General features: G+C 39.2%; 2 protein-coding genes and 1 pseudogene across 2 annotated transcripts; 2 read left to right on the top strand and 1 right to left on the bottom strand.

The window, feature by feature from the left end:
• The first annotated feature begins 5,038 nt into the window (after positions 1-5,038).
• On the top strand, positions 5,039-6,031 carry LOC116125301 (cytosolic sulfotransferase 15-like). The gene has a single exon (XM_031411044.1). The coding sequence runs from the start codon at positions 5,039-5,041 to the stop codon at positions 6,029-6,031; it is 993 nt and encodes a 330-aa protein (XP_031266904.1).
• A 1,731-nt stretch (positions 6,032-7,762) lies between these two features.
• LOC116125315 (caffeic acid 3-O-methyltransferase-like) lies at positions 7,763-9,670 on the top strand. The gene is made up of 4 exons (XM_031411056.1): positions 7,763-8,234; positions 8,324-8,637; positions 8,901-8,965; positions 9,095-9,670. Exons 1-4 carry the CDS (start codon positions 7,837-7,839, stop codon positions 9,392-9,394), a joined length of 1,077 nt encoding a protein of 358 aa, XP_031266916.1. The 5' UTR covers positions 7,763-7,836; the 3' UTR covers positions 9,395-9,670.
• A 1,758-nt stretch (positions 9,671-11,428) lies between these two features.
• Positions 11,429-23,416, bottom strand: part of LOC116125300 — a 59,848-nt pseudogene continuing 47,860 nt past the window's right edge.

The raw sequence follows: 23,416 nt of genomic DNA, 5'->3' as shown, positions 1-23,416 counted from the left end.
AAAAGCGAGCTTTGAGTCGTAAAATGTATCCGAAGACTCCACAAGAAAGGAACAAATGAAGAATGTTCCTTATACAGTGCTGTTGAAAGTCTAATGTACGCCCATGATGTACACTAGAGCTGACATCTGTTATGCCGTTGGGTTGGTAAGTAGATACCAGTCCGACCCAGGACAACACATTGGAAAGTATTGAAGAGAATCTTAAGATATCTAAAAGAGACAGCTGATTACTCATTATGTTATCAAGGAAATGATTTACACTTGAAGGCTACCACCGATGCTGATTGGGGAAGAGATTTAATGAAAGGAAATCTACTTTCGGTATGTTTTCTTACTAAATGTGGGCCATATCTTGGAGCAGTAAAAAACAATCATGTATAGCCTTATCTACAATGGAGGCTGATTTTGTAACATTTTCAGCTGCAGTGCAAGAAGCCGTTTGGCTGAGACGGTTCATGAATCATCTGAGAATAATTAATGTTGCTATTGACCAATGAATAAAGTGATAGTCAAGCGCAATAGCATACACTAAGGATCCCAAATATTATGGTAAAACGAACACATAGATATCAAATATAATTTTGTGCGAGACTTGGTGGCACAAAAAGAGGTGAACATGAAGTACATATCTATGCATACATGGTGGCGGATCCATTCACAAAGCCTATACCAAGAGACTTTCAATAGACATGTAGATCTCTAAGCTTACGTAGGTGTTGATGTACTCATACTTTGAGATTTCCCAAAATTGTTCACTTTGTCTTATCAATATTAAAACATATTGTCAATGCTCAATTTGATTATTATGGAACATACATGAAGGGGCATATATATACATATTAGTTTTGTAAATATTATATATGTCCTTTGAAAAGCATGTTAGCAGTTAAAAGATTGGCCTTCCTCACACAGGCAATCGCCTCCTTACTTCGTAGAATAGAGATGAGTCGATTTTAAGCTTATTACTAGGTGATATAGAGAGCCAGCTTAAAATGTTTAAACGTCGCCTAAAACTAGAGTTAAAATAATGTCATAATGAAATGTGACCATAAGTGATAAATGATCACTTTATCTGGCTAATTGCCAATTAGAGTTCTGATAAATTAAGTATGTTAAAGTGAACTCAGTTAGACTTAGGTATGTCTGAACTAAAATATGTACAGTATTTACAAGAAAAGAGACATGCCCTCCATGGGAAAGGAGGAATGTTGTAGCATGTGATTCGTACCACATGTGCAAAACTTGACCAAGGGGTAGAGAAGTCAAAATCTCAACTTTAACATTGTGTGAGACCCTGAGTTTTTTTTAAGAATAAAATCTCATAGAATACCCTATTACTCTATTTTGTTTCTTGAAAACCTCATTTATGTTGCTATCTTAGAGTATTACCAAAGGATTAAGATAAATTCAATCTGCTGGGACATTTCTAGAAAAGCAAGTTAAATGAGAATTGCAAGAATCGAGAAAAGAGAAAGATTACGATTTTGAATTATCCCACTAAATCACGTGTATTCATTGGTCAACCAATTATGTTTACTTTTTGTAAAGACATAACATATTATGAATTATAAATGAGATTGTTAGAAAAATGTGATAAGTAATCTAGGGTATTGCATACAACATACAACCTGGTTTCACAATTCGAGAAGTTTATATATCCTACCAGATATATGACTAACGTGCTCTCGAAGTATGCATGTGCCACACGGCATTTACTAAAGTATGAACCTTAAAGAAGCACAGAAGAGATGTCCCATCATGTATGAGTGGGAGATATTGAATAAGTACACCCATGATGAAGGGGCGTGAGAAGTGGAAACTGCCAAAGGCAGTTTCTCACGAACCGCTCCCATATAAAAAGTTTTTCTTTTTAGTAAGATTACTCACTGTTACTCAAAATACGCAAAGGAAATAGCTCTCTCTCTCCTCTAAATTGGAAAAGAAAATACTCTTCTTGGTTTTCTTTCAGATTCAATTTATTGCTTCAAGATAAGGAGAAGAGATATTTATGCTCAATTTATTGCTTCAGAGATAGGAAGAGGTATTTATGCTGTGTAAATTCATTGTAATTCGTTTAATACAAATGTGATTGCAATGGGTGACTATGATCTTGGGAATTTTAAGATATATGTTATTCTGTGTTATTTCCAACACAAACAATTCAAGGAAACTCCACCCTTTTCGAGTCAGGTTAGGCCGAGTCCTCGACATGGCGGGGTTTATCTATCCTACCCAAGAGTCCCACTCGACCACCCAAAAGTAATTATTAAGTGAAATTCCTAACACTGAAAAGCAACCTGCAGAAGAGGGGAAAGTTAAGTTTATAGTGCATGCATTGTGTTTCATTTATGTTTTCTTAAGCAGAAATCTCATAAATATTAAAAAATTGAAAGCACACGATACATAAAAAGGTTGTTTTCTATTTTCATTCTCTACTATAACACAAATTCATAATATTTATCATAAGAAACAATAACAAATTTCAAATACTACTTTTAGATACTCTAATGAACCATTTTTAAATTTAAAATCAAAATCAAACTTCTTATTTTGAAACAAAAATATCAAAAACGTAAATAATGCACCTAAGATGTCTATTTTATCATATATTTATTTTTCGGTATACAATTGAGAAGATGATGCTTCTATATATAACTTTTGAACCTTCATTGTTTCATTTGTTGAGAGGTGGGTTGAGTTTATTAATTTCTTTCATTTTATGAGTTTTTGGATTATTCATGAATAATTTGAATGATATTATTTGAAACAAAACCATATTCTAAATTTGAAATTTCTCAAGCAAATAGGGTAAGATATATAGGCTCCATTTGGTTCACTTTTTTACACTTTTTGAAAAGTTTTTGGAAAAAAGTTAAAAAGTTGAATTGGCGGTATTACGATGTAAGATTGAAAATAAATAAAATACCCTCTATATTTGTCTATTTACTAAATACCCCCCTATGTTTGTTATTTACTAAAAACCCCTATAAAAACATTAAAAGTTAACAAAACACCCCCAACCCACCCATTAAATTGGACAGCCGGCCACCACCACGCGCGAGGGTGGCCGAAGTCGTCGTATCGGCACATGACCAACTGGATCTTGCCGGTCTTGCGCCGATATGGCCTTTTTCGACTAGACCACAGTGGATCTGGCCGGCAAAGGTCAGATCTCAACTAGATCTGGTCGTATTTGCTCATCAACGACGGCGAAAAGATATGCTGTCATTGATGGTCAATGATGACCATGTGTTGGCCGTCATTGCGATTGACTACGACCAAAGATCTGGCCGTCACGGCCAAATCTTTGGCTGTAGATCTGGCCTTTTCCGGCTAAATCCACTGTGGATCTAGTCGAAAAAGGCTAGATCGGCGCACTACTGGCCAGATTTAGCCGGTAGGGCGCCATTATACCAGATTCCGGCCATTTTCCGGTGGTGGTGGCCGGAATCTGGTAAATATGGGCTGCTGGGTTTTTTTGTAATTTTTAAAATATTTAGGAGTATTTATTAATTAATATTAAGGGTTTAAAAAAATTTAATAATATTTAAGTTTTTGTATTTTACTGTTTACTTTATTGGTAAAATATAGCATTTTAGAAATCTTTCTTCAAAATTGTGCATATGGAAATCTAGAAGAACTCACCAAAAATAATTCCAACATTTATCATATGTAAAATGCTAATTCAAATATATCCTTTAAAACATTTAATGTGTGTGATCACGTTTATAAATTAATAACAACGTTTATTACCTTTTTTTTTTTTTTTAATAATTTTTTTATTTGAAATCTAGATAAACCTTTATTATAAGTTTGAATGACAATATTTGAATAATGTGGCGGTTCCTTATCACCACCACACATTTATCAAACCGCAGATCGTATTATACCTATGTTTGGTTTGATAACCTAATGAATAACTCATCAAGGACATAAATATTAAATAATACTATAGTTTATTTACCATGGATAAAAATGGATCTAGGTTGGATTGCCTTAGCTAATAAACTTATATATTTTTCTCAGTTATTTATTCATTTACTACTACACTATTATTAATTATATAATCACTAAATATAAAAGGACACGCTTATTCATATAAATAAACAATTATTTATTTAAGCTAATAATATATCTGATATTAAAAAATCTTTTACAACAACTTGAGCCTTAATGTAATCTAATTAAAGTTATATTTAGGGTATTATCATTTTTTCTTTCAGACATGTCAGTTAGGATTTATATATATGTCAAGGAGCTTTTTCAGTAGTGTATCCTCAATTTTTTATTGAGGCACCATAGACACACATTATTGTACATTACGTTTTGAGGTTTATTAATCCTACCAAAAAAAAATTCAAGATTAATGTCCCTTAATGATTTCATAATTATATAAATATTTAATCTTAATTGCTCTTATATATGAGCATGAATAAGTATATTATATGTACTATTTCCCACTTACAATATGAAAACCAATGTTGAAGTAATGCTAATTTTCTTCCTTCCATAAGAATATTAAGTATAATATAATATACTAGCTAATATAGTAATGCAATAAGTACAATATTTACTTTACATGGTAATACAATACATTAGCTAACATGATAAGATAATATAATAGACAATTATGATGGCATGCTAATGTACAATTAACACATCCTAATATTGTCTGGACTATTTTTGGGTGGCGAGTAGTTCAATATAAACTTTTGGATATATTATTTAAGATGTTTTGAGTTCGAGTCCCTCATTGGTTGTTAATAAGAGTAGTCATTAAAGTTTTTTTTACCTGAACAGTAATTTCAAGGTTCTAAAAAATTAGTTGAGGTGTGCGTAAACTGGTCCGATCACTCACGATCATAAAAAAAAACTATCAACAGATATGAAATGCATGTATGTCACATACGGCATGCGAGGCCATGTGTTTGGTTTAAGAAAAACGTGATAAATGATATTAATTCAACTACATATACGTAATAATGTAAGCTTTGTAGGCAAAATTAATTTTTCTTCGATCATTTGACAAAAAAATTCCATGGAGAAAAGCTGTGTCTCCCAAAACCCTTTGGTAGAATTAGAAGAGCAGAAAAAAAATGATGAACTGATTTCGAGCCTTCCAAGAGTCGAGCTCTGGGATGGCTATTATCTACATCAATACCAAGGGTTTTGGTGTCCATCTCCTTTCATTCGTCCCATGATTTCCTTTCAAAGGCATTTCCAAGCACAAAACGAAGACATAATTCTAAGCACCTATCCAAAATCAGGCGCCATTTGGCTAAAAGCTCTGATATTCACCATTGTCAATCGTTCTCGTCACACTCTAGAACAAAGCCCCTTGCACACTAACTTTGCCCATCAGCTAATACCTTTCTTCGAGACAGCCATTTACATGAACAATCGAACTCCTGATCTTGAAGATCTACCTAAACCGAGGATTTTCGCGACGCATGCGCCGTATTCTTCACTTCCACATTCCATTATCGATTCTAATTGTCGCATTGTTTACTTGTGTAGGAATCCTTTGGATCAATTCATCTCCGAGTGGCAATTCTTGCTCGGAATTCAAGGGAACAAAGGGAAGCAACGTTCAATGGATGAAGCTCTTGAGATGGCTTGTAGTGGAGTCCAAAGCTATGGCCCCATTTGGGAGCATGTTTTAGGGTACTGGAAAGTGAGCAACGAGCAACCAAACAAGATACTCTTCTTGAAATATGAAGATTTGAAAGAAGACACCGATTTCTATGTTAAGAAATTGGCTGATTTTTTAGGATACCCTTTTTCAAAGGAAGAAGAGAAGGAAGGAGTGATTGAAGAAATATCAAAGTTCTGTAGCTTTGATAACATGAAAAATTTGGAAGCTAGCAAGACTGCAGATAGACATCCTATCGGGTATACAACAAAAATGTTCTTTCGAAAAGGCAAACTGGGAGATTGGAAAGATTATTTAACCCCTTCAATGGCAGAACGTTTAGAAAAATTAATGGAGGAAAAGTTTGATGGATCTGGTCTGAACTTTAAAACATCGTAAAAAGGCTCCCTATTAGTGTTTATCTTAATTTATTTCGTCAACGTCCAACCTTAATTTGCTTTCCTGTGTCTTTTAGTTTGATTTTTCACTTGAAATCTGATCAATAAATTTCAGTTTTATTTTATTTGCGGTGAATGATTTTGGATATGTGAATTTAGATATTATGGTGGTATTAATTATTGTTTTTGAAATTGAAAAAAAAGAATGTGGCATTAATTTATTTTATTTATTTTTTCTTCTCCGATCACTTACATTTGAAACATGAAGAGAAGACGTATAAATACTAGTTTAAATTACCTACGGACCACATAATATTATTAGCCTATTAACTATAATTATTCACTTATTATTATTTTTTAATAGATAATAATTAAAATAATAATAATCATTAAAAAAAAACAAGTTTAATTATGGTTTTTCAATTGAGAATGCATGTGTTTTGTGTTTTTATTTAAAAAAAAAAAAAAAGAATTTGAAAATGAAATCAATGGAAGTTGGTTTAGTTGTATAGTGAGTGGTACATTTTAAATTTAATTTGTGAAAAAATGATGAAAACAGCTAAATGATAAAATTTCAGATTTTATCAAACACCTTTCTCTGTTCTTTATCAAATACATCTATTCTTGCTTTCTTTCCTTGGTATCAGAGCTATGACAGAAGTAAACAATAATCAGAATACTAATTCTCAACATCAAAATCAAAATTCGAGATCAATTGCATGCGTGTGGAAATTCGATGAATAGTGCAATAACTTTCACCGCTCATTAATTGTACCACTTTACTACTACTATTAAGCTTGATCGAGAGGCTATTTCAAAGTGTGAAGACCACAAGTTAACTATTAAACACGGTATCAAATTAATTTATAGGTTTAGATCTTACTAACGTCGGCAAATCATGTTAGTTAAAACGTACATATTTAATATAATAAGTTTTGTCATTCACAAGTTAACTATTAAACACGGTATCAACTTAATTTATGGGTTTAGATCTTACTAACGTGGGCAAATCATGTTAGTCAAAACGTACGTATTTAATATAATAAGTTTTGTCATTCATAAGTATATTTTATTTTTAAAATAAAGAGAAATGAGAATAATACATGATAAATTGATCTATTATAATCTTATTGAGAGAAGTGAAACAAATTTATATTTTATTTAAGAATTTAGATAATAAAGAAGGAAGGGTGCGAAAAAAAAAAAAAAAAAAAGTTGTTGAAGGAATTATAACCAAAAGTGTAGAGCTAGAGAATTAAGTGACATTATTTTAAAAATCAATAATGTTGGGTTCATAATTCAATCTCATAACCTTCTCTTACAACTCTTAACGTGACAGTTCATCATTGATCAGTTCATAAAATGGGTCATGCTCACCTATTTGCAAACTAACTAATGACGAACTGTCACGTCCGAAGTCGTAAAAAAAACTTATCAACCTAACATTATTGTTTAAAAATATAAACTATTATGTAAGCAATTATAAAATCTAAAAATAGAAAATTTTTTTTTTTTTAATCTTCGAAGTTATTTTTAATGCAACTCTGTCTTCAGCGTGATTGATAGAAATAGTCAATTATTTTCCACGGTTAATATTAAAAATAAAAAATCCTTGTTCTTTTAATTTTTCTTACACAACACAAGCAAGAAAAAGTGAGGCTTGGTCAGAAAAGCAAAAGAGGAAGGAAAAACAGAAACTGCAAGTGGGTTCACTTGTTATGATTGTCTTGACAAACATAACGCAATATAAATCTCCTTGTTCGTCATTTACAGGAAATCGACAATATCTACAACAGAACAGAGAAGATGAGTTCCATTAACAAAGACAATGAAGAATGCATAGATGCCATGCTGTTCCGCAACTCTCATCTCTTCCCCATGGTCTTCAAAGCAGCCATCGAGCTCGATCTATTCTCAATCATAGCCAAAGCTGGGCCCGGTGCTCACATTTCAGCCGCCGAGGTTGCGTCTCAGCTGCCTACCAACAGCCCTTCAGCACCTTCAATGCTTGATCGCGTGCTACGTTTCTTGGCTAGCCATTCAGTCATCACCTACTCTTTGCGCACGCTTGAAGATGGTAGAACTGAAAAACTTTACGGTCTCACACCCGCCTCTCAACTTTTCGTCGGCAACAATGATGAAGATGAATCCCTCTGGTCTGATCTTTTGGCCCTTCCCTACCACCCAGCTGTGCAGCAAGTTAGGTAACTTAATTACAGCAAACGTCTACCGTAATAAATTTTGTAGTTGTTTTTTAATTAATTTACTTTTTCTTGATCCTGTATTTGTGTAGCATGCGTATGAAGGATGCCATTCTTGAAGAAACTGGGGATTTGTTCAAGAAAGTTCATGGTGTGACTATGTTCGAGTACATGAGAAATGATCCCACTTTCAACAATGTTTTCAATAAATCAATAGCTGCAAATTCTCAAATTACCATGAAGGGGATTCTTGAGGTATACAGAGGATACGACGGACTTGCATCACTGGTTGATGTTGCTGGTGGAACTGGCAAATGCCTCCACATGATCACATCCAAGTACCCTTACATTAAGGGTATCAATTATGATTTGCCTCATGTGATACACAGCGCACCATCTTATCCCGGTATTAATTTTATATTTTCAGAATTATTTTTTAGACTCTTGAAAATAATATAATGAATAATTTTCTAGTTTAGATGTCCTGATACTAATTTGTCAGGACCATGCATATATACCATTGGATTTGAATTGTAAAATATCATACTAATCCAATGAGATGAGTCCAACAGTAACTAAGCATGGTCGTGATGAACTTGACATGAGGACGTCTTAACTAGAAAAGGACTCATAATATAATTAATTAGTAATAAGTAAGTTTCTATATAGGTATCAAACATGTTGGTGGAGATATGTTTTCAAGTGTTCCAGTAGCGGATGCAATTATGTTAAAGGTTTGTTTAGAAATAAACTTTTTTCTATATGTTTTGATTGATAGATCTTCAATTCAATGAATTCATTGGCTTTTCTTTTTCTTTTTATTCACTTTTTTCTTTTTCTTTTTTGTTATCTTTGCCTTACAGGATATAATTCATAACTGGAATGATGAGAACTGCATAAAAATTTTAAAGAATTGTCACAAAGCGCTATCGACTAATGGAAAATTGATTATTATAACTGCAATGTTGCCGGAAGAACCTGATTCAAGCAAGTCTTCTATGTTTGTTTCTGGAGCTGACAGCATCATGTTCATGCTTACTTCATCTGGGAAAGAGAGGACAACAAAAGAATTGGAGGCCTTGTGCAAAAAAGCTGGATTTTCCAACTTTCAAGTCGCTTGTGATTTTCAAGGGGTTCGGAGTGTCATGGAATTTTATAAATAAGGGTGCGTAATCAATTTGCAAGAATATTTACTTTCTTTGGCTCTTTTTTTCTTTCATGGAGTTGTTTTAGCAGTATGGAAACCGAATATCACGAAAGCACATTTTAATAAATTTTGGGTAAGCCATTGATGAAGCTTAATGCTCTAACACTTCTATATCTCGAACTCAATTAGCTTTCTGTAGTTCTTATTTCATGTCTTTCCCTCAATAAACCAGAATGAATTTATGTATCTAATATCCATACCTTCCTTCATAAAAGAACACTCTTGACTTTCAGTTGTATGCATTATATGGTTGTTCGTTCTCATTGCTTTGATCTTTTGCTACAAGGAAACGGTAGCTAGTTATTTTTCTATTGAAATTATGGGTTACGGTAATCAGAGAGGAAGATGGCAAAGCACTAATCAAACTTATTTTCTTATTTCAAATATACGTTGCTAACTGAATTCACAGCTTCCTCACAAAAGTCTCCCAAAGCCCTTCATTTGTCAACACTTGGAATATCTTTATTACTTGTCGATCGACTCCGAAATAATTAGAAATTAACAAATGAATAATGGAATACATTTACAAAAATACCTTGCATATGAACATTTAAAGAATATGTATACAATTCAAGAGAAAGACTAAATTTGCCCTTAACATTGAACAGTACTTATATGAAAAACATATCAAAATAAACATAATATAATATGCTTATTGTTAATACCCAAAAAAAAAAAAAAAGGGCCTAACTTTCCTCTTACAATATCAAGTAACAAGTAGCTTTTACATTCCTTAATGTAAGATTGGGAAATAAACTTAACATAAATATTTTCATATTCCACCTCAAGCATGTAGTAAAGCTATAAGGTTCATCAATTTCATGTTAGGTATGATCTAATCCAAACTTAACCTCAACTTCGTTGATGTCATATGTCATTACTAAACAATCTCACTTCAATGGTTTTTAATATTTTGATGTTATGAGCCTTTCTAGAATTGAACTCTGGGTTGGATTTTATCTTCATCATTTCAATCCCAAGGCTTCTGGTGTCCATCTCCTTTCATTCGTGACATTATTCCCTTTCAAAGGAATTTCCAAGCACAAGATGGAGACATACTACTATGCACCTATCCGAAAATCAGGCAGCATTTGGCTAAAAACTTAAAAAGTGTAAACTGCAAAAGGTAAAGAGAGATTCTAGAGAGTTTTAGAATATCGAAGTCTTGTACTTATAACATTACATTATACTATTATAGTATGATCATATAATTAATATAACATTACATAATTAAATGATTACTTAATTGATTATGACATTATATTATAAGCATTAGTAATTTACTAATTTACACAATACTTAATCAAATTATTATAATTTTATTGATTATAACATTATATTATAAATTTATGGTATGATTATTTAATTAATTATAACATTCTATTATAAACAATATTACAATACTTGATTAAATGATTAACAATGCAAGTGTTGCTTAGAGATTACAGGTTATGAGTTACATTAGACACAAATGAATTAATAATGAAAATTTGTTAGGGTGTATTTGTAAACTTATAAGGTGTATTTGTTATTTTTTAAACTAATAGGGGGGCAATTGATTTTTTACAGGGTACCCTGGAAAGGAACCGGAACCTGCATTTTAGGTTCCGGTTCCATGAATTGAAGAACCTGCACTGTGCGGTTCCGGTTTCAGTTCCTCTTTTTGGGAACCTGCATTGTCCGGTTCCGGTTCCCCCAGAAAATGCAGGGTACCCGGAACCGCTCACCCCTATATACAAGTCTTACAAGATAGTCAATTCACACAGTAACCTAATTCTTTCTATTCCTTGTCTCCTTAATTTACTCCCATTGGAAGATAAAATCTTCTTGCCCTAAGATGACTCCAATCATATCTCATTGCAAATGTAATAAACTTTGGCATCCATAACCGATGGATGTTCGCGGCCTTCAAAATGGTTATGCAATCTCAATATCTCAAAAAATAAATGTGTAATCCAAAAGAACAAACGCTAATAATTATAGCTTTAGATCAATCCACTGAATTGTCATACTCAAGCCTTATACGTTTTGAGTGGGTTTCTTTCGTCCAGTCAAGGCAGTCCTCTACAGTGCCAGAGGCATGGGCAAGCCGCCATGCAAGCAGTTTTTGTTACTTCAAAGTAAAGAATTAATTAGCATTTGAAACTTCAAAACTTTTTTTCTTTTTTGGTTCTTAGATGCATAAAGATTGCCTTACCCACTCCCTAACAAGCGGCCCTCCAGACTTAAGCGACAAAACACTCATAATCTCTCTTTTCTAGACGAGGGCAGGGACCGATCCCTTGCGGGCCTAGGTCTGGGCCCGTTTGGGACTGGTCCCAACTGAGACCAGTCACTCATAGTCCCAGGCCCATGAGAAAAACCAGGACCCGGACCAGGCCTTAGGCCTGGTCGGGACTGGTCCCATGGGCCTAGGATCGGTCCTAGGACTGGTTCCATGGGGCTTGGATAATTTTATTTTCCCCCCTCAATTTTTTTTATATTCTTGGGGCAAAACAAAATTTTATAGGGGGGTTTTAGTATTTTTAAGGGGTAAAATTTATAAATTTTATAAATTTTTTAGACTTGGAAGAATTTTTTTTAATAAATTTTGTAAAATTTTATTTTAGCCCTCATAATTTATATTTGTTTTAAAATTAACAGGGAGTTTTATGTAATTTGGCAGAGGACTATATTGAAAAAATACAAAAAATTTTTAGCCTAGGCCTAGGACCGATCTTAGGCCTGAGCCTTGGAGGAGGCCCCAGTGGAGGGCCCGGGCCCTCCTCCTTAGGCCTGGTCCCGTTTTGGGACCAGACCTCCTAGGTCCGATCCTCTCAAGGACCGATCCTAGGACTGGGTTTTGGAGTTGGGCTTTTGGGCCCGGTCTCAAATGCCCAGCTCTACTCTTTTCCGTTAACCAAACGTTTCACGTCCCACACTTTCTCAAGAGAACAATGTTCTCTCCTCCTTGTTTAAAATAGAATAAATTATAAATTTTACATCTCGTTAAAATAAAAACTGAAGAAACCAAAACTGAAAAGAATACTACAATTAGATAAAAGGTATTTTGGTTAATAATTAGTTATCGCATAATAGAGTAATTTATTTCACTGGGGCTTGTCAATTGTTAAACCCAGATAATTTATAATTTATTTGTAAGTGGCGTTGAGCTCTAGGTGCAATGCATTTGAGAAGATTTATAATTTATCTGTAAGTGGCGATGGGCTCTAGGGGCATTTGAGAAATATGATTACGTTTCTTGAGAAAGCGTCTTTGTCTTCTTATTTGATTAAATAAATACTGTATATACAGTAAAGTATCGGTAGATTTTCTAAAATGCCCTTGAAGTTTGTCTATTCATTTTTTGGCACTTCTCAGCGAAATTTTTAAAATGTACTCGTAAACCCGATCGTTGTAGGCTTGTAGTATAGCTCTGTTAACGTAAGAGGGGTAATTTAGTCAATGAACATAAGATATTTTGTATAAATAACCAGAGTTAATACTATTGTAATCCTTGTCAATTAACTAAACTATCCCTCATATGTGTTCTGCACGGCCTCAGGGTTTGGGTTATCTCTTGATATTTTTGCCCAAAAGTACCACAAGTTTAATAAATAGAAATCTCTCCGGTAAAGTAATTGTCGTAGCATTTATGTGACACGGGTGATACAAACCAGATGAAAACATGAATAATTTTGTAAATTAAACAAATTATATATAGACTTAAAAATCTACTTGTATGAAAGGGGGGGTTGATCCCGTGAGGTTGAGGCCACTAGCGATCCGTTGCACCTACACACGTAGAGAACAAACGCGTGAAGCGAATGGGAAAGACCGGGGTGGTGTTTGCCGTAGGCACTCCGACGCTCAAGTCAGCAAGGCTGAAGAGGCTAGTATAGTAAGAGCTAGGGAGTAGAGAGGTTACTAGAAGTCTAGGCAGGGACTGTGACTACGGTAGTGATATGAAGCTTCAAGTCAGGCTCAGGTGTGGAGGTGTAATGTAATGTCCCTTGTAAGAGGGCAGCCTCTGCTTATATAATGATTGTCTGGTCTCCCAATCCGATAGAAGTAGGAGTCCTAGTGTGATTCTGATACAATCTAGAGTTAGGGCGGTGGTGACTGTTACTAGTGTCCGGATAGGAAGATAACCTGATCAAGAAAGTAATTCGAGTAGGAAAGTGATATGAACAGGAAGGTGACCTTGAATAGGAGATTGATCAGGAATAGGAAAGTGACTGTGAGGGCCGTGGGCTCTGGATTCGCTAATGGATCCAGAAGTGAACTGGGATTATGAGGCTTGTGCCCGGATGGTTTGGACCGGCTGTACCTTGTACCAGATGGGCCTAATCCAGATTGGATCATTGGGATTGGGCTTGACTTTTTCCTTACTATCGGGCCCGTTTTCTATTGGGCCAAGGACGTTTTTGGCCCTAACAGTTTGGCCTCCACTTTTTGAGTTAAGATTTTTAAGTCAGAGAGTAGGAAGCGATTGAGGCATGGTCAATCTCCCTTCCTGGACGACCGATTGTCGGCATGGGTGATCTGGTTGTTGTAGGTGGTTCTTGGTCGGGGATAGTTCAGTGTCCCTACTGATCCGGAGTATGCCATCATTACAAGTGGTGTGTCTGAGTTGGTGAAGGCCAAAGGGGTTGAGACCACGAGGCTTTGGGGCTCATGAGCTCGTTCGATACGTCCCATCAACAAGAGAGGTGACGTGTATTCTGTTGTCGGGGTGTCCGCTCGGCATGTGGGTCGAATGAGTTAGAGACTACATTAAACTAAAGGTTTGCTCAGTTGGTTGCTGGGATGGTTAGTGGAAGAAATGTGCGAGTCTCGACCAAGGGCTGTCTATTCGTCTGCTATGGAAGAACAAATGGGTGAGGCCTCCTACCATTTTTACCTTAGAGAGCTCGGGCCGGGCCGTTCCAAGCTGGTTAACCAGTTGGGAGGATCTCATGGGCTTGTGAACATGGGGGTATGCTGGGTCATTCGGGCAGTCATGTGCTGGCTCGGTGGGAGGCAGGGCAATGGAAACGGCTCTCGTACGGCCTTGCAGTTTCCTATGTGCCTCGGATGCTTGCCACGTGGTTCGGTGGGGATCGACTCCTTGTTTTCGAGGCGGGAAAGTGAAAAGACTCTCTGACTCTTGGCAATCGTGGGATGCCAGTGTCTTCTGAAAGATCAGCATGCATGCATGAAGAGTGGTGGAAATGGAGAAGAAAGCATAAAAAAAATTGGATTCAAAAAACCGGTTTTCAAACAAAGCTTGGAAAAGATTATACCTACTCCTTTGCTTTGGATTGATGAAGATCAGCCTCAAAGTAATAAGACTCCACACTTAACACACCTTGAGAGGTTTAGAGAGTGGTCGTGGTTTAGAGAGAGTTTTGGTTTGCTTTGAGTGAACAATGTGTGTTATGAACAAAAATGCAACCTTTTGCATTTATATATACTTGGGCAATTTTGCAATATTTATTTTTCACTTCCAAGCCCAATAAATCTTATTATAAAGGGACCACGAAATTATATGCTACCCTTTGAATAATCAATATTATTCAAGGGCCCATGTAAACTAAACTAGTTACATAACAACCCAAATTTACCCCTTTTTACCCTTTAACTATTAAAGGTTATTTTTGTTCATCTCATTAATTTAAACCTTTAAGATATAATAATTAATATAATTAATTATTGCTTGACCATTTTAACCTTAAAATGTCACAAATTGTTTTCTATGTAACTATTACTATAGAAATCCCGTTATTACCCTCGGAAGGTGCTAGCCCTCTTCGGATAATCATTTCTTTCTCTCATCATTCTCTAACTTCTCAAGGTTATTGGTGACCTGTAGGTCCACCGTGGATTAGCCGTGAGCCGGTTCTGGATGAATCCGGAAACCCGTCCGGAGGCCCAACGACTATGGTAAACATCTAGCAATGTGCCAAGTCCCTAAACCACGATGAAGAAATACTTCATCGAAACCCATTTAGATCATACGTACCATGCAGGTAAAGTCCCTCCATGAGATATCCTAATCGAGTATGGATTCATGGAATGTCAAAATCCTAAACTCGATCTTCTACGCATGCGTGATCAATATGTTCGGAACTCGTCATCACAAACTTGCTTTTGTATGACTAATAATAGACTCTGGCAGAGATTCAATTTTTTGGACATTTGTCGATGTTCTCGTCTAGGAACTCGAATCCGGATGGAGTCAGCGGTACTCCCGATCCTATATTTCCGAGTCAATGGATCCCCTCTTGACCATCGTTCGTTTCCGCATATGAACAACGCATGACCAAATAGGCTTTATTGTACGAAACATGATTAGTCTCGTACTTATACACCGTATGAACCATACGCATCCATATCGGATCCGACTACAATGTCTCAGGTCAAAGGACTACATCGTGCACTGATATAACCAAACGATAAATCATTGACTACATGCTTTTCCAAGTGATTTGTCGTTATTCGGTCACGTTCGAAAAACAGTTCACCAACCGTTAATCCATACCAATGCCCTAGTGACATGACTATCATCGTCATCCGTACTTATATCAACTCATGATATCTTTCGGAAGCATCCGGTATGCCTACTGTACAATATAGTTGCCCAAATTTATATTGCTTCCGTAGGGAACCCTTTTCGATAATTCATTTACCTATTAAATGAATCATCTGGACAATTCATATACATACTTTATTTTAAATGCATGACTGAATAAAGGAAGCAATTTACATATATGAATTGAAGAACTTTTTCTTCTATTATTTATGATATATATAGATACAAGACAAAATGCTCTGAAACCGACAACACGAATGGTTTCTAGGGCATACACTAATATACACTAACATCTTCACCTATCAGTTTTTCTTTTAAAAACGGATGGGCGGACGGTTCGTCTCCCATTTCGCGCATTTCCTTCGTTTTCTCTACAAAAAATTTCTTTTTCTTTCCTTTCGCCTTTGTTCCAGTTTTTCTCCAGCGATAATAGTTCTTCTCGGTAGGTTTTGGCTTTTCACGGTAAACACTTCTTTTACGCCGTCTGTCTGTTTCTTTGTTTTAGTTTTTGGTTGTTTGCTAAGTTTTTGGAAAATAGGATGAAGTTTGTGTAGTTTCAATTGTGTTTTTGAGGTGTTTAGAAGTGTTGGAGTTTTGGTTTTCTAGAATAGGCTTGGATTTTTGGATTTCTAGTGAGTTTCCAGCGATTTTCTCCGCTTTTCTAGCGTTCTCTGGAAAAAGGGAAGACGAAGTCGAGTTAAGTGCTATTTGGTTCGGTCGGTCTGCCTAACCGAATAGTGTGATAGCTTGGGGAGTTTAGTGGGAGATGTAGGTCATCTGGTCCATCCGATCGAGTGGTGAGGGAGCGTGCAAAGTGGATTGAAAAGGTGATCGGTCACCCAGACCAAGCGGGTGGTGCGACAGTGTTGGTGTTTGAGTTGGTGAGTCAATGGCCAAGGACAAGTAAATTCATAGGGTTGAGCTTTAAGGCGAGTCCGTCGCCTATGCCGAACAAGGGGAGACTGTTGGATCTGGGATTAGTTCAGTTGGTAGTGGGGGTCGACCGAAACTTCGGCTTGTAAGAGTTGACAAGTGGTTGATGGTGATAGGTCGACCGGTGCTGAGGGGCGAGTGATAGTTAGGTGTTTGTGGCCTTGTTTGGTCGGGTGTTCAGGGCGAGCGGTCTCTTGACACTTAGGTTCCTAGGAGTTTTGAAGCTTGGATCGAGTCGGTCGGTCGGTTGATCGGGCTAGACGATCGGGCCAACATGTCAGACTCTGAATCAAGTAGCTCGAGCGGGATTGTGGCTGATGAGTATGAGCGTGCCCCCACCATAGTGATGATTCCTGAGGGGGGCATTCCGATAGGCGTACCGACTGGAGTTAGTGTGGCTACCCCAAGGACGAGTGCAGTTGGCCCGAGTGGATTGAGCAGGCATGGGAGAAGTGAGGAAGACTCCAAAGGGGCCAGTAGTCCATCCTCGTCTAGTAATGGCTCTGAGGAAGAGCCGAGCCAACAAGGCAGTGGTATCTTGACCAAGGATTACCTGCCCGTGCTGAAGGACAATGATGTGTTTCGCATCCAGACTCTATATCATATTCCAAATTCGGTTAAGATCCGAGCGTCGCAGTCGTACGAACGAGTCGACTGGGAGGCACAGGATTGGGTTAGCATTTATGAGAAGTGGTTTCATGATGGATTGAGGCTACCTGTTCCTCGTCTCGTCTGGGAGGTGTTGAATCACTTCATGATTGCCCCGTCTCAGCTAATGCCAAATGGTTGGAGATTGCTGATGGCTCTGGAGGATCTCTGTGTTCAGAACCAAGTAAGGTTTGGGTTGCATGAGCTATTGTACTCGTACTTCCTAAAAGAGAATGAGAATGAGAAGGGTCGGTATCTGATGAACTTGAGGCATGATCGGTCTCACCTGGTGACCGACCTGCGATCCAACGATAAAAACTGGAAGGACCGATACTTCTTCATTAGGGGTCAGGCTGTCTTTGGAGATAGGGGACAGGGCGAGATTCTGAGAAGTTGGCGAGCTACCGGTGAGAACTTTGTTGTTTCTTTTGTACTTTGATTACTAAATCTTGATTGTGTTTTTTGTATGCAGAGCTTGAGTACAATCGGGCTGGGCAGAGCGGAGACGGCTTGGACGTTGTGACCTAGAAGGTGTTAGCCATTCGTCGGAGCAGAAGGATTGGCGAATAGTGCTAGCAGAGTCCAACTTGAGGACCAGCATTCTTTGGGCCAGAGTAGAGGCGGCTCAACAAGGTATTCCCTTCCCCTCGCTGAAGCAGACTTGGGATGTGCTTCTAAGTCGGTACTGTAATCATATCATTTTTGGTGAGTCCGCGCTGAACCCACTGACCGTTGGAGAGTTTGCGCTTGCAGAGACTCTGATGAAGAAGTTGGCCGTCCCCAGTGCAAACGAGTCTATCGCCCAACACCGGGAGAAGAGGAGGAGGGAATCCTTGCCCAAGGAGGACAGGAGAGCGGAGGATGTGTTAGCGACGTCACCTAGTTAGTAACCTGTGGCCGGAGCTGGGTTGTCCCAAACCGCGATCATGGATGAGGAGGCTGGGATGATTACATTCAAGATCCCGGCTACCTCATCGACCTACTCTGAGACGACTTCCATGAGCAAGCTGGCCGACTCATTCTTGTTCCCAGCGATGAGGCGCCTTTGAACCTGATGGGCGCAGCTGCTGCAGTTGATTGGGGGGTGGCTGCACCTTTCAGGTATGGTAGTAGTTTTGTTTTGTTTTGTTCCTTGATTTTGTACTGATGACAATATTTTGTTGTGTAGGTCTTCACAAGCAGTCTTCACTTGAGGAAGTTTGTGGCGGCGCAGGAGAAGAGGATACAAGATGTGTCCAAGGCGAACACCAACTTGTGCCAGAGACAGGCAGCAGCCCGAAAGGCCGAGCAGGAGAGTCAATAGCTTCGGAGGGATAACGAATGTGAGCTAGAGAGGTTAAGGCGTGAGTTGGCCGTAGAGATCGAGTCTCTCAAGGAGCAGTGTATTTCCATTGCTGACGATGCTATCATCAAGGCCCGGGGTGAACTAATGCTTGAGTTCAAAGAAGGGAAGACCTCTCACTAGGATTCGGACAAAGACATCCAGCTCATGCGGGAGTTGCAGGAAGAGGGAGACGGTCATCCGGAAGGGCAGGACGAGAAGCAAGTGCTTGACCTTGTCAGTCAGTCAAGGCCATCGGGTGTTGGGGATGCGAGTTACTAGGTTGCTAGGATGGGTGTTGGCGGTGTAGATATGACGACGGAGTCGGAGATGGAGGAGGCGACTCGTACTGAGAAAACTTAGCTTAGTTTTCCTTTGTATTTTGGGGCCTATGATGCCCTTTTTCTTGGCATGTGTGCCTTTTTTGTACTCTGAACTGAGATGTTTGAAGCCTTTTTGTACTCTGAACTGAGCCATTTGAGGTTGTGTGTATTATACTCGGCTCTTACTTTTGATGTTTTCTCCATGGATGAGTGAGTGAATTCATTGTTTCTTTACTTGTAGATGTACTATGTCGTGTTTGTTTCTTTAGTGTGGCTCAGTGGCTAAGGCATGTAGGTCTTATGTTGGGTTAGGCTAGCGCTTTGCTTATTGAAGGTGTAAGGACATTCATTCGGTCTGGCCGACCGAGTACATAGTCCCTTGGATTGAATGAAATTAATCCGAAGGTGTGAATCCTTGGGTCAGGCAGGGCCGACTCGAAAGTATGAGTTGTCGATCGGGCTGAGTCGATTTGATGGTGTAATTTCGTAGATCAGGTAGGGCCGATCGAATGTGATTTCGTGAATCGAGCGAGGTCGATTCGAAGGTGTTTTCGTGAACCAAGCGGGGTCGATTCGAAGGTGTTTATTAATGGATCAGGCAGGGTCGATCTAAAGGTGTTATCGTGAATCGAGTAAGGCCGATTCAAAGGTGCAAGTTTGTGGATCGGGCAGGGCCGATCTGAAGGTGTTGTTGTGAATCGAGCAGGGTCGATTCAAAGGTGCGATTTCATGGATCGGGCAGGACCGATCTGAAGGTGTAATCGTGAATCGAGCAGGGTCGATTCGATGGTGCCATTTTGTGGATCGGACAGGGCCGATCTGAAGGTGTTACAAACAATTGATCGACCGGAGTCGATTTGAAGACGAAAAATTTCTAAATAATACTTCATTAATATTTGACCATGAGGCCAACTATCTATGAGGAGGTGGATAAGCCCACTCATCCTTTTAAAATAAAAAAGGACAAATAGAAAAAAGTAGTTCACCTAGAAGTAGTAGCGTTTAAGGTGAACGGCATTTCAACTATTACTGATGTCTTTGCCCTCGGGGGTCTGGAGTTTGTAAGCGTCATTTCCTGCTTCTTTGATTATCTTGTAGGGGCCTTCCCAGGTGGGGCCGTGTTTACCAGAGTTGATCTTCTTGGTGTTTTGGAAGACCTTGCGGAGGACCCAGTCACCTATCTTGAAAGTTTGGATCCTCACGTTGCGATTGTAGTGTCAAGCAGTTTGTTGCTGATAGATTGCGTTGCGGATGCTTACCCGTTCATGTAGCTCGTTGATGGTGTCCAGGTTTTGGCAAAGGTTCCAGTTGTTTGATTCCTCGTCCGCCCATTGGAGCCTAGTGGATGGGACTGATACTTTGGCTAGGATGACTGCTTCAGAATCGTATGTGAGAGAGAAGTGGGTTTTGCCTGTTGACGAGCGAGCCGTGGCTCGGTATGACCAAAGGACTCCAGGTAGCTCATCTGCCCATGTACTGTTAGCTTTCTGTAACCGCTTCTTTAATGTCTGAATGATGGTCTTGTTCAATGACTTGGTCTAGCCGTTAGACTAGGGGTTGCGGGGGGTTGAGAAACTCAGTTTTATTCCCCACATGTCACAGAAATCCCTGAAGTCTTAGATGATGAACTGGGATCCATTGTCGGTAACGATCTCCTTTAGCATTCCAAACCTGTAAATGACATTCTTCCAGATGAAAGCTTTAACTTCTTGGTCTCTGACTTGTGCGAAGGCTTCGGCTTAGATCCACTTGGTGAAGTAGTCTGTCACGACTAACATGAACACTTGTTACCCGGGTGCAGTTGGTAGCTTTCCCACAATGTCCATTCCCCATTTCACGAAGGGCCAAGGTATGAGGATGGAATGGAGTCACTCTGGTGGGAGGTGTGAGACGTGAGCAAACCTCTGACAACTATCGCACTTCTTCACATAAGCAGCCGAATCGGTGCATATGGTTGGCCAATAATATCCAGCAGTGATCACTCGGTGTGCAAGGCTGCATCCCCTAGCACGGTTCCCATATTCACCTTTATGGAGTTCGGCGAGGACACTTTGGGCCTCCTCTGGGCTTGTGCACTTGAGATAGGGGCCCGAGAATGACTTTCTAAGGAGTTGGCCCTCATGTATGGTGAATCTGGCGCTCTTGCTTTCAGTCGGTGTGCTTCATTCTTATTAGCTAGGAGTTCATCGTTTTCTAAGTATCTCACTATCGGAGTCATCCAGTAGTCGGCTTGTTTGACACCCATGGCTTCTTCGAGCGGCTTGTTTGGTGGTTGATCTTTCCAGTTGGTTGGCCAGTGCATGAATAAGAGAGGGATGAATGACTGGGAAGAACATTTGAGTGTCGAGCCAAGGTTGGCAAGGGCGTCAATGTGAGAGTTCTCAGCTTTGGGGACTTGGATGATGGAGAACTCCTTGAATTGGGCCTGCAGCTCTTTGACCATGCTCAAGTAGGATGTCATCTTCGAGTCGCATGCTTGATATGTACCTTGTAGTTGATTGACAATGAGCTGGGAATCAGACTTCACCTCCAGTCTCTTCGCTCCAATTTCTTTGGCTAAGGAAAGTCCAGCAATGAGGACCTCATATTTGGCCTCGTTGTTCTTACACTTGAACCCACACTGGATTGCCTGCTGGATGATGTCTCCCCCTAGTGTAATCAGTACTATTTCGAGTTCGCTTCCATTCATGTTACTCGAGTCATCCACTAGGAGAGTTCACTTGGAGGGTGATTTACCGTTCATGCATAACAACTCCCTTTATGCTTGGGTGGTGGTGCTTGGTGTAAAGTCAGCAATGAAGTCTGCTAGCGCCTGGGACTTGATGGCGGTGCGAGATTGGTAAGATATGTCGAACTTGTTGAGCTCTACTGTCCATTGCATGAGTCAGCCTGATAGCTCTGGTTTGTGCAGTATCTTCTTGAGTGGGAAGGAGGTGATTACAACTATGGAGTGGCTCTGAAAGTAAGGCCTGAGCTTCCTGGATACATGGATGAGGGCGAGGGCCAGTTTCTCCAGCTCACTGTACTGAGTTTCTGCGTCGAGGAGTGACTTGCTTACATAGTAGACTGGTAACTACTTCGTTTCTTCTTCTCGAACTAATACTGTTGAGATGGTTGTCTCTGAGATCGCTAGGTAAGAGTAGAGCTTCTTCCCGTCCACAAGTTTAGAAAGAAGCGAAGGGGAGGTCAGATACCTCTTTAGCTGTTGTAGGGATTCTTCATAAGAAGGGGTCCACTCGAACTTCTTAGACTTCTTAAGAGCATGGAAGAAGAGGTGACACTTGTCGGCTGATCTAGAGATGAAGCGGCTCAAGGCAGCCACTCGTCCTGTCAGGTGTTAGATGTCTTTGATGCAGGTCGGAGATGGTATGCTGAGGATCACTCTGATCTGGTTGGGGTTGGCTTCTATCCCTCGCTAAGTAACTATATAGCCCAAGAATTTACCCGATGAGACACCGAATGAGCACTTGGCTGGATTCAGCTTCATGTTGTACTTCCTAAGGATGGCGAATGTCTGGTTAAGGTGGTCTAGGTATTGTTCAGCCATCAGCGACTTGACGAGCATGTCGTCGATGTAAACCCCTATAGTGTCTCCTAAGTACTCGGAGAACATCTTGTTGACTAGCCACTGGTAGATAGCTTCGGCATTCTTAAGACCGAACGGCATTATCTTGTAGCAGTAGGTTCCCCTCTCTGTGATGAAGGTTGTCTTCTCTTGGTCGTCCGGGTGCATCAAGATCTGGTTGTACACTGAGAAGGCGTCCATGAAACTAAGGAGCTCATGACCTACAATCGCATCTACCATCATGTCAATATATGGGAGTAGGAAAGAATCCTTGGGGCAAGCTTTGTTCAAGTCAGTGAAGTCAATGCAGACTCTCAACTTTCCATTCTTTTTCTTTACGACCACGACGTTCGCCAGCCATTCGGGGTAGTGGACCTCTCTGATCATGCCATTGCTCAAGAGCTTTTCAATCTTTTCATTGACGATCCGGTTCCGCTTTGGTGCGAATTTCCTCTTTTTCTGCTTCACTGATGGGTGATCCGGCTCTACCTTGAGCTGGTGGACCATTGCGTCTGGACTTATTCCGACCATGTCGGCGCGGGACCAGGCGAAACAGTCTTGGTTCTGTTTGAGGAATTCTATCAACTTCTCTCTTGTTTTAGGCTTGAGGCGGGACCCTATATGTGTTTTTCTCT

Source organism: Pistacia vera, unplaced genomic scaffold (genome assembly GCF_008641045.1).
Source record: "Pistacia vera cultivar Batoury unplaced genomic scaffold, PisVer_v2 Contig162, whole genome shotgun sequence".
Lineage (NCBI taxonomy): Eukaryota > Viridiplantae > Streptophyta > Magnoliopsida > Sapindales > Anacardiaceae > Pistacia > Pistacia vera.
This window is presented reverse-complemented; position numbering and strand designations above follow the sequence as displayed.